General features: G+C 39.2%; 2 protein-coding genes across 2 annotated transcripts; one reads left to right on the forward strand and one right to left on the reverse strand.

Annotated features, from left to right (window-relative positions):
- Window positions 1-5,237: 5,237 nt before the first annotated feature.
- Window positions 5,238-6,389, reverse strand: LOC121765618 (VQ motif-containing protein 9-like). Its single transcript, XM_042161821.1, has 2 exons — window positions 6,381-6,389; window positions 5,238-5,855 (listed from the first exon to the last, which is right to left on the reverse strand). Exons 1-2 carry the CDS (start codon window positions 6,387-6,389, stop codon window positions 5,469-5,471), a joined length of 396 nt encoding a protein of 131 aa, XP_042017755.1. The 3' UTR covers window positions 5,238-5,468.
- Window positions 6,390-9,160: 2,771 nt separating this feature from the next.
- LOC121766034 (26S proteasome non-ATPase regulatory subunit 14 homolog) lies at window positions 9,161-11,457 on the forward strand. Its single transcript, XM_042162361.1, has 6 exons — window positions 9,161-9,358; window positions 9,467-9,644; window positions 10,182-10,263; window positions 10,642-10,818; window positions 10,906-11,073; window positions 11,157-11,457. The coding sequence occupies exons 1-6, from the start codon at window positions 9,217-9,219 to the stop codon at window positions 11,346-11,348; spliced, it is 939 nt and encodes a 312-aa protein (XP_042018295.1). The 5' UTR covers window positions 9,161-9,216; the 3' UTR covers window positions 11,349-11,457.
- The last annotated feature ends 722 nt before the right edge of the window (window positions 11,458-12,179 follow it).

A 12,179-nucleotide genomic window follows, 5' to 3' on the forward strand; every position in this document is an offset into this window, starting at 1 on the left:
AAAATGATACAATTAGGATCAGAAATCGTTTTGCACCTCTGATAAATTTTTCCGCTGCATTTAATGTGCAAAATGGTGATAGAATAAATAGAAAGGGTTGGATTTTTTATTGTGGTGCTACAGATACTATGACTCCGGAGAGAGCTGATTTTATTGATTTTGGGGAAATTACTAAAACTTTTATTCGGACTGCAAATGGGGAACTAATTACAGTGGCCGGGACTGGAACTATTGAGATTTCACCAAATCTTCGATTGTCAAACTGCTTATTTGTTCCAAGATTATCCTAGAGATTGATGTCCGTAAGTCATGTGACAAGAGAGTTGAATTGTACACTCCTAATGCATCCGAGTTTTTGCATTTTACAGGATATTCGGACGAGGAAGATCGTTGGGCGTGGCACTGAGAACCAAGGACTCTACTACGTGGATGGGGTAGCTCAACATGGTAGTGCAATGTTGGCTCAGGGATCCACGAAAGAGGAGGCTTGGCTGTGGCACAGAAGACTAGGACATCCTTTCCCTGGTTATTTTAAGCTTTTGTTTCCTAATTTTACTCTTTCTAAAAATTTTTCTTGTGAGACATGTGTTTTGGCCAAGAGCCACAGACAATCTTTCAAACCCTCAGATACTCGTATGAAATTTATGTTTGATCTAGTGCATGCTGATGTTTGGGGTCCTGCACCTGTTATTGGGGGGAATGGTTACAAATATTTTGTTGCCTTTATTGATGATTGCACTTGGATGACGTGTGTTTATTTTTTAAAACACAAATCTGAGGTGACCAATAAATTTATCCTTTTCTTCAATATGATTCAAACTCAGTTCCAAACCACTATAAAAATCCTTCGGTCCCATAATGGTAGGGAATTTGTTAACAACACTATGTCTGAATTCTTTAGAAAGAAAGGTCTTATTCACCAAACCTCATGTGCTTATACACCAGAACAAAACGGGGTGGCTGAGAGAAAAAACCGTACCCTCCTAGAAGTTACTCGTGCCCTTATGATTGAATCTAAAGTTCCTACCTTCCTTTGGCCTGAAGCTACAGCAACCTCCGTCTACCTTATCAACAGATTGCCAACAAAAATCCTAAACAAAAAAACTCCCCTCGATATTCTCTCCACCCAAGCCAAAATACCCGAATCCCTTAGCATGACACCAAAAGTTTTTGGATGTACAGTTTATGTCCACATTCCTAAACACGAGAGAACCAAATTCTCCCCTTGTGCAACCAAATGCGTCTTTGTTGGGTATGGGGTAAACCAGAAAGGGTACAAATGCTTTGATCCGTCCACTAAAAAAATTGTCACTACCATAAACTGCAATTTCCTGGAAACTGAGTTCTTCTACCCACACCACCATAGCAGTCAGGGGGAGCAAAATCCTGAAATTAATCATGGGGACTGTCTAAAGTGGTTTGTGCTACCTCCAAGTCCTTCGATTGAAGGTCAAACAGAGACAGTTGTCACTACCGCTGAGCACGCTCCTCCACAAGAGACTCCTCGTCCATTGCTTCCCGATCCTCCTCCAAGAATATCCGAGGTAAATCCTGAATCTGAGACTGAGGAGATTACTACAGTTATTACTAACAATGCAGAAGATGAGGATAACACTGTGGATGGTGACACTGGGAGATACATTCTTCCGCCTAGAAGCACTCGAGGCATTCCCCCGAAGAGGTACTCTCCCGAGAAGATTGGTGCAAAGAGCAGATATGGAGTGGCAAACTTTGTACAGGGAAATCTGACTAAAATGGCTCGAGCTTTTGAAGCGGCACTCTATGAGGAAGAGGAAATCCCACAGACCGCAGAAGAGGCAATGAAGCATAAACATTGGAGGGAAGCCATGTTCACTGAAATGAAAGCGTTAATGAAGAATAATACCTGGGTGAAGGGAGAGCTACCAAAATGAGTCAAAGTAGTGGGGTGTAGGTGGGTGTTTACTATCAAACGAAGACCAGATGGTTCAGTCGAAAGATATAAGGCACGACTTGTAGCAAAGGGATATACTCAGACATACGGAGTTGATTATGCTGAGACTTTTTCGCCAGTAGCAAAGATCAACACAGTCAGAGTACTATTCTCGATCGCAGCCAACAGAGATTGGCCACTCCACCAGTTCGACGTGACGAATGCCTTTCTGCATGGGGAACTACCTAAACCAATCTTTATGATTCCCCCTCCGGGATTTGAAAATGAATTTCAGCCTGGAGAAGTATGCAAACTCCAGAAGACATTGTACGGACTTAAGCAATCCCTAAGGGCCTGGTTCAGTCGATTCACTGAAGTAATGAAGAAGTATGATTACCAGCAGAGCAACTCAGATCACACGTTGTTCATCAAAAAGAAGAATGGGAAAATCACGTGTCTTATCGTCTATGTGGACGACATGATCATCACCGGAGACGATGAAGAAGAGATCGGTGAATTGAGGAAGAACTTGTTCAAAGAATTTGAGATGAAGGATCTGGGTCACCTCAAGTATTTTCTAGGAATCGAAGTTCTGAGATCAGAAAATGGAATCTTCATCAATCAGAGAAAGTACATCCTCGATCTGTTAGCAGAAGTGGGAATGGTAGACTGTTGGCCAACAGACACCCCAATGATACAAAATCATGGATTACAGATAGTGGAAGGAGCAACGCTCACAGACAGGGGGAGATATCAAAGGCTTGTAGGTAAGCTCATTTACCTCTCTCATACTAGGCCCGACATAGCATATGCTGTGGGAGTTGTAAGTCAGTTCATGCACTCACCACAAGAAGATCATTGGGAAGCAACTCTACGAATTGTACGATATTTGAAGGGTACTGCGGAACATGGGGTGTTGTTTGAGAAACATGGACACTTGGAGATCAGTGGCTTCACTGATGCAGATTGGGCAGGGAACCCAAATGACCGAAAGTCCACGGCAGGGTACTTTACGCTAGTTGGAGGAAATCTTGTTACTTGGAGGAGTAAGAAGCAAAAGGTAGTTGCACTTTCAAGCGCGGAAGCTGAGTTCCGTGGAATCAAAAGTGGTCTTACTGAGATATTGTGGCTAAGAAAGCTCATGACAGAGCTTGATCTGTATGTACCAAAACCATGTAGACTGTTCTGCGATAACAAAGTTGCGATTAGCATCTCTGAGAATCCAGTTCAGCATGATAGAACTAAGCACGTGGAAGTTGACAGACACTTCATCAAGGAGAAAATTGAAGCCCGGATTGTCGAGTTTCCATATGTGAAGTCAGAACATCAGTTGGCAGACATTTTAACCAAGGCAGTGAGTTTCAAATCATTCAAGGAAGTATTGAGCAAGTTAAGTATCGGAAACCCCGTTACTTAACTTGAGGGGGAGTGTTGGAAAGACAAAAACATAAAAGAGCCGTTGTTCATTTATTAGAGTTAAGTTCCAAAGTATGTAGTTGCAATCTCATTTATTTGGGTTCTTGAAGGGTCTCATTTATCCCTATAAATATTAGGGCTATGAGCAAATGTAAAAATAAGACAATAATAATACAACCTTTTTATTCCCCTATGCGGTTCTTCATTTTGCAACTCTCAGATTCAACTTGAAAATCGAGTCATGGTCTCACCATCTCCACATTTATCACTCAGCCTTTCCATGTGACATTACTTTTCTAGGGAGAAGATTCTTGAATTAGAACCCTAGACTCACCTATCATTAAATAGAAACCTAGACTCACCCTAGAAAATGTGGACATGAATTACATGCTCTCAGATTACTTTTCTAGTGTTTTGAGTTTTTCAAACAAGTAGACTAACTCTAGGTTGAATAACTCCCTCAAATTTATATTTTAGATTAAGGAAACAAGATTGTTATAGGTAAAAGTAACGCGGTCGTCGCTGACAATAGATGAGGCTGATGCATGTAAGTGAACTTGAAGGGCTGGATCAGAGTGACCCCACTATCGTCCCATGAGGTGTTGCAGCTGCCATCCTAGTGATAGCTGTCACACAGCGCTTATGTTCTTCATCCGTTATCCATTGGTAGTGATAGTTGTCGCACCGCGCTTATGCCTTCGAACGCCGACGACGACCATATTCAACAATTGCAAATCTGAACTTCTTCCCGACAACAAATGTGGCACGTGTACAAAATTTGACACTATTACTAGCCAAGAACAGAAACTTGCTATGATGCAACACATTCTATTAAAAAGCATGACATATCAAGACCTGAAACGCATCACTTCATTTCTATATATTACAAGCATACAATAACTCAAGTTTGTAACTTTCTTTCGACCAAAATGCATATGCATACACGCTCTCTCAATACATCTTCTTTTCGTATGTTCATCCTTAACGAAGAAACTCTAGCACATATACAAGGCCGTATTTTCAACATGTATCTTGCATGAATGTAGAGTACAATTCCTACAATAGTCTTTTCCTGTTTCAAATGACAGTATAGCTGTATAGGTAGCTCGAGATATGACTTGGCTGTTAAAGCATCAGCCAATATACCAAAATCTAATAGTAGTAGATAGAAACTAACACATTTACACATTGAAGCACAAGGATTTGGTCATAAATTGCAAAATCCAAGCAGATGCGCATCACCACTAAATTTGCTACTATAGGGATGTATCCTTAAATCCTTCAGCATTAGTACAACCCAAGGATCATGATGATATTCATGTTTTTTATTTTCAAAACAAATTTACTTGACAACGAGAAGTTCATCAATAAGTATGACAGCAAAGGGAGTCACTAATTAAATTTTCTCATCTCTCAATCTCACAAAAAAAGTGGAACCTTTATACCATTTTACCTAGAATATGGAAGCTCTGCTAAATTCTATGCATATGTTTGGTCAACTTATAGTTAGAACGTGTACACATATTCTCAACGTGAAATGATGTTTCATAATGTACGCCAGAGTTCATAAAGCCGTAGGCTTCTTTGGAATGAAATCCCAGGAGACAGATAGTCTGGATCTAAGCACTTGAGTATCTCACCGACAAGCATAACTACAAAAGGGTAACAAACTCTTTGCATTACTTGCAACACGTGAACTGCCCAAACGATCAATTTCCTAAAGTTTACAGATTCACTGCAACATCTTAAGCAATAATTTTACAAATCCTAAATAAACAAGTCCATAACTTTCCATGTTATAGTACAGTTTGAAACTATATTCAAAATGAAGCCAAGAGTTCAGTTATGTTCCAATATGTATATAATCATGAAAAACAAGTCCATAAACAGATGAAATGGAAAGGGGAAATTTTGGAACTGAATTTCCATTGAGTCCTATAGATTCTAATAACAGGGAAAGACAAAGACACCTTAACTTCCTTTGCCTTCTTCACTGTTCATGTAAATAACAAATGTAAATACAACAATTCCTTACTATAATCATACCCCAAAACCATGTAAATATACAGTATTGCTACCATCAAAACCTAAGCAATAAGAAGCTGTAGAATCCCAAAATCCCTTACCTTTTATCTTACATTTAGAGAATCCCCTTCCACCTAGGGCTCGAAAGGGGCGGAGTAGGCGACAATGGCAGCTGCGGCAGCCCCAATTGACCGGTCGGCGAGAACAGCGCGCCGTAGGGAGACTTCGGAGAAGGAATGCACCCAAACGGCAGCGGCGGCGTTCCACTGCGGTGAGGCAGTGAGAAATCGCATGTAAGCAGAGACCGGCGATTCCGGCGGCGGAGTAGGCCAGAGGTAGGAAGCTGATGCGGCAGGGGCGGAGGACTGGAGAAACCGCATGTAAGCGGAGACCGGCGACTCCGCGGCGGGAGAGGGGTGAACGGCTGCTGAACGCCGCCGGTTTGGGGGAGAATCGGAGGAGGTCGATTGAAGATCTGAGAGAGGGGAGGGGGGCGGATTCTCTACAGGCATAGAGTATACATAATAAGAGTTGCAATTCATGAAGTAGATACGATCTTGTAAGGTTAGTTTTATTTTGGCTGTATTCATGTAAAAAAGCATGCATGCATGATGCACGTGAGTAATTTTTTGTTGTGGCCTCACTTATGAGCCAAGTACTATTTGGAATTGATTTATAGTATAATTTTTATGATAAAAGTTAAAGTGCATGCTGTCAAGTTGGTATAATTTTAGGATTTTTTTAGATCTCGAGCATACTTTTTCGACAATATATGATGTTTGGTAGTTGATTAAATTATACTTATGTATTGAGTTAGTGGAGTTTAACATATAAAATTTGTTCACGTATTCAAAAGGTTTTATCTTGAGATTAGTTTACTTTTCAAACTTACATGAATATTCTATCATTCTACGCAGTGATACCAAAGTTTTTGATTTAGAGTGCAACAAATAATACAAAGTCTGAAAGGAAGACAGTGAAGTATTATGTTCTTTCCTTTTTTTCTTTCTCTATGTCGTGTTCTCACAATTACCATCTCTCTATTTATTTTATTTTATTTTAATGGTCTGACAAATGACAAATAAATTTTAACCGACTATAAAACAATTGGGCTATAATCAGTTTTAGAAGTATATAGATAAATATACAGGTAAAAAATAGACTAGTGGACTTAATGTATGGTTACTATCGAGCTATTGGGCTTAACTTCAATGAAAATAATTTGCGTAAATACATGGATGATAGAAGTATATACTTAAATGAAAATTATTCAGATAAAAGAAAATGTTGGATTTTAAAATATTACTAAAAGTAAGTCAAAAATAAATTTTAGTTTATTGGATTTTAAAATATTACTAAAAGTAAGTCTAAAATAAATTTTAGTTTACCCTAATATTTTTTTTCGCAACCCTGGCCTGGATCCAGGCCCAAGCCCCCTCCACATCATCATTCCCTAATTTTCTGTGTCAGGCCACAACTCCTATAACCCTACAGGGCCCCTCCAGGCCTCAACTATAAAGTTATACTATTCACAACTACAAGCTATTTTACTCATAAATAGAAAAATTAAACAATTAAAACACGAAAAATTCATTGTTCATTCGAAAATGAAAAATTACAAACCTAAAAATTTAGTTGAGAGGGAGAGAAATGAAGATGAAAATGATATGGTATTTATAAGGAAAAATTTAAAAAAAATTGAGTTGCGGCCCGGGTCCGGCCTGAACCCCCTCAAACATTGGCCCGGACCGCAAATGCGGCCTGTCATGGGAGCGTGCAACACCGGGCCGAACCGCAACCAGGCCCGGCTCAGGCCGCTAGCCCCCTCCCTCCTCCAACGCGCAGGCAGGCGGGTCGGGTCCTAGGTGCGGTCCGACCCCATTGGCTGACACACGTGTTACTAGGGAGGGGCTTAAGCACTTCCCAAACTAATTTTTTTTATTATTTTAGTTGTATTACATTATAATTTTGTTAGTATTTTGTATAAAATAATGTGCAAAAGCCCCTACCAAAATAATAAAATATAGGAAATTTATTATTTCATCCAAAAGTTAGAATAGATAGTCCCTACTATATCGATTTTCTGTTTCCACCACTGTCCGGCCCCGCTTGCGTTAAGGATGCTCTAAGCCTTGATGAAGTACTAATAATTTATATAAAATGTTTAGTCCGCATAGTTCATTAGCAAGGTAAAAATTACTCCATCCGTCACACAAGAATATGCATTTTTTCTTTTTAGTCCGTCCCATAAAAAATGCACTTCTAGTTTTGGAAACTATTTTCTTTCTATTGAGATGTGATCTATTCTCCATTAATAATATTTTAATTACTTTTTCTATATCTCTCTCTTACTTTACCAATTTTGCATTAAAACTTATGCCAAACCCAAAATGCATATTCTTTGAAGACGGCGGAATTATTGATTTGATATTGTTGGATCATGATCGATTCAATATGACAATAATACAATGCAAAATAGTTAAACATAAACATAAATTTTAAGGACTTAGTTTGACAGGAAAGCAATATAACTTGTACAAATATGACAAAACATACCACAGTTCATTTGTAAACTTGACATAACATAATTATTTGAGTAACACTTTAACTTCACAATTTGCACACAGAAGAGTGTATAATTAAATACTACTACTATAATAAATAGATTATACGTGGCTTAAAATATGGATAATAGGCTATTGGGCTAAACAAATCAGTAGATATCAATTTAGGGGTATCGAAATGGGTAGATATCAATATTATTCTCTCTCCGTTTCCAAAAAATATGTACTTTGGGTTCAACATGAGTTTTAATGCAAAATTGGAAAAGTAAGAGAGAGGTAGAGAGAAAAAATAATTAAAGTATTGTTAGTGGAGAATGAGTCTCACCTCATTAGAGTGAAAAGAGTTTCCAAAATTGGAAAGTGCATATTCTTGTGGGACGGACTAAAAATGAAAGAGTGCATATTCTTGTGGGACGGAGGGAGTACTACCCAATCCCGGCCCGTATGGTTATATGGGTATTATCCTATACCCGCAGTTGCAAGTACCCAAACCCATTAGCTGTAATTTTACATATTTGTAATTCAAGAATGAAATTTGAGATTATTGCTACACTATGATTTCATATATTTGTGTTTTTTACTTTGTTGTATTTGCATAATTTCCAACCATTTAACTATGCACAAATACGTTGATTTCTAATCTCTTACTTACAGATAATATGATTAAAATGAGAAAAATAAAAGAAACCTAAACTCCTGCGGGTGGGAGCTGTAGTCCGATAGCGGTGGCATATGCGGGCGGCGGGTAGAACTTAGAAGGGATGGAATTAATTGGAAGACAAGTAAGAGAGAAGATACAATAAGGAATAAAGTTCATTCGGCGGTATATATTTGAAACTAATTAATTAAAACAAAAATAAAAAAAATCCTAACCATGAAAGTACTGAGTATTATCGGGTTTAACGGGTATACTCGCGCGGGTATCAGGTATACCTATACCCGCAAACTTTTAAAACACACTACCCGATCCCGCCCCATTCCCAGCTGTCGCCGGGTAACGGGTACCTGATACTCGGTGGGTATCAGGTCGGGATAGATATTACCCGTTACCCGTTTCGACACCCCTAGATATCATATTTATACATGGCGCCCGCAGGGGCGTAGCGCAGTTGGCAACGGAGGGGCAGATCTTGCTGCAATTATATTTATACATGGCCAGAAATCAGAATTAGATAAATGTAAGGGCATAATTGCAAATCTGTTGTCTTGTTTCCAAAGAAATACTTTTACTTCAAAACTCTCTGCTTCAACCAATAATATTTGCAAACAGAAAATCGGCATTTTTCTTCCGAATTGAAAATGGCAGGCATGGAGAGACTTCACCGGATGTTCGCCGGCGCCGGCGGAGCCCTCGGCCACCCGCCGCCGGACTCCCCAACGCTTGACTCCTCCGAGCAAGTCTACATTTCGTCTCTCGCCCTTCTCAAAATGCTCAAACACGGTAAATCTAGGGTTCCTCTCAGGATCGTAGATTGATCCAATTCTTCTCTGTTTCTCTTCCCTGGCTGATGTAATTAGGGCTTATGATGTCTGTCGCTGATGGCTGCAGGTAGAGCCGGGGTACCGATGGAGGTGATGGGGCTAATGCTGGGGGAGTTTGTGGACGAGTACACGGTGCGTGTGGTGGATGTCTTCGCGATGCCGCAGAGTGGAACTGGGGTCAGTGTCGAGGCCGTCGATCACGTTTTCCAGACTAATATGCTTGATATGTTGAAGCAGACCGGAAGGTACCAGAATTATTCGTGATCTAGAATCAATGTTAGGAAATTGTTGTAATTGTGATTAGGCTTTTAGCTCTAGTGTGATCTGCAGCTTTGTTTTTCTCTTTCTTTAGCTTAAATTCGTATTGTATGCTTAAATTTACTATGTTTCTGCAGTAAGCTATCTCAATTTTGTGCTATGGAAACCGGAAGATAATGTTCTGATTGGTTGGTGTTCTAATAGGATTTAGATATCATAGCAAATCAATTCCATTCGAATCTTCTATAGTCATTTTGTAGTATAAAGAAGGTATTTTCACGAATTTGTCCCTAAGAAAAACGTGACTGATATCTGTAGGAGTATGTTATTCTGATTATTGGTATTCGGAATATTATTCGTAGTTCATTAGAATGCATTAAGCATCAATTTTTGTACTGTATTATAAGGTATTGTGTTGGTTTGGTTGATATTGAAGTATGCTTCTCACAAAATATTTATGTGAAGTATATGAATGTGATTATATTACCTCAGTATTGAGGCATGTACTTTGTTGTGTGTTACAGACCTGAGATGGTGGTTGGTTGGTACCATTCACATCCTGGCTTTGGATGTTGGCTCTCGGGTGTTGACATTAACACTCAGCAGGTCATTACTTTTCCGTATTATACTCTTCTGTTGCTATAAAGATATTGTTGATTAATTTTAAATATGCTTAGGACTTAGGAGATGCTTATTGGTGTGCTTATGATCTTTGTTCTTTCCTTTTGAGTTATGCACTATTCCATGAAATATGGGTAGGCTTAATATGCTTTAGCTCACTCAGTCTCTAACCCTCGATGCACCTTGCATTGTATTTCTGGAAAGTTGAAAGGGGGATCTGTACATTTAACTTTAGTCTGCATTAGTATATGGTAGAGATGGTTCTGTTGGAAAAAAACATTCACTATTTTACTTATTGTGTATCATGGGTTGTTAACAAGTGTATGTTTTCAAGCTGAAGAACTGATGTAATTATTGATGCAGAGTTTTGAAGCTTTAAATCAGAGGGCAGTAGCTGTGGTGGTAGATCCAATTCAAAGTGTTAAAGGTAAGGTGGTAATTGATGCCTTCCGACTCATTAACCCTCAAACCATGATGTTGGGTCAAGAACCGCGACAAACCACTTCCAACGTGGGGCATCTCAATAAACCATCTATCCAGGTATTGATTATAATTTGAAGCTCAGTGACTGACCTACATCAAAATTGTCTTACAATCAGTTTCTAATATTGATTTGATCCACTCCAGGCATTGATTCATGGGTTGAACAGGCACTATTACTCCATTGCCATAAACTACCGGAAGAACGAACTTGAGGAGAAGATGCTCCTCAATCTCCACAAAAAGAAATGGACAGATGGATTGACCCTCCAGCGGTTCGACACCCACTCCAAAATGAATGAGCAGACAGTCCAGGTACTATTCAAGTACATCTAAATACCATGAATTTCCTCTTTCTTGTTCTAATGTAATTCATTTATCATTGTCTACAAAAACAGGAGATGCTAAACCTAGCCATCAAGTACAATAAAGCGGTCCAAGAGGAGGATGAGCTGTCGCCTGAGAAGCTAGCAATCGCCAATGTGGGAAAGCAAGACGCCAAGAAGCATCTCGAGGAGCATGTCTCAAACTTGATGTCTTCCAACATAGTCCAAACTTTGGGGACTATGCTGGACACTGTTGTTTTCTAGATTTTGGATACGAAACAGTCGTTTCTTCAGTAACTGTACGTGTACGTGTCTGTTTATTTCATGTAAGAGATCGATTCCCTCTGAAATGTTGTCTAGATTTACTTTGTTACTCCTTCCCTCATTTGTATTCATATCAACTTATGGTACTTTTTTCTGCAATATTTAATCTAAAGCTCATCACTAAAAAGTATTAACATCTCTATCAAAGGGTCAGTTTCACTAATTTTGTGGTGTTGATAACAAATAAAGGTAAGTCTATTATGAAGAATTCAACCATTTTTTCTCATTCTTTGTTTGGCCTTTTCACCTTCCAACCCATAAAGATGAAAGCAACTATCCTACCCTTTTGTTTCGTGTATCTTGACCACACCCAACCACCGGCTGTGGCCCAATGTTTGAAAGTAAAGTATCTTGTATCCTTCAAAAGATCCTTCTCAGCCACAGTAACCTGCACCCTTAAGCATCCGAGCTCGTTCAAGCTTGGCCAGCCTTCTGACAGGCTTGGGACCTACCGTGTACGAGCGTGCGTAGGTAATTGGGATAGAGTGGAGTGGAGGGGGTGTACAACATATGCACCACCATGGTAGTAATACTCGAACACGAGCTCGTGCTCGTTCTTAGCTGCATCCATGAGAGAGAGAGAGAGAGAGAGAGGAGGAGGATGATACTTATGGCTTTTTTTAATGTGTTGAGGGTGCTTAAAACACTCGTGTCATAAATGAGTCAGATCTATACTATTCACGTGTCACATCAATTTATTAGATCATGTACATTGGTCGATCAATTAGTTTAGACTTATGCTATTTATTGTTTCACTACTTACTTTTACAA

Source organism: Salvia splendens, chromosome 14, assembly GCF_004379255.2.
Source record: "Salvia splendens isolate huo1 chromosome 14, SspV2, whole genome shotgun sequence".
Classification (NCBI taxonomy): domain Eukaryota; kingdom Viridiplantae; phylum Streptophyta; class Magnoliopsida; order Lamiales; family Lamiaceae; genus Salvia; species Salvia splendens.

Coding starts and splice junctions, on each gene's coding strand:
- LOC121766034 (XM_042162361.1), top strand. CDS start 9,217: ATGGCAGGCATGGAGAGACTTCACCGGATGTTCGCCGGCGCCGGCGGA. Junction 9,359..9,466: donor TCTCAAAATGCTCAAACACG/GTAAATCTAGGG, acceptor TGATGGCTGCAG/GTAGAGCCGGGGTACCGATG. Junction 10,819..10,905: donor TCAATAAACCATCTATCCAG/GTATTGATTATA, acceptor GATCCACTCCAG/GCATTGATTCATGGGTTGAA.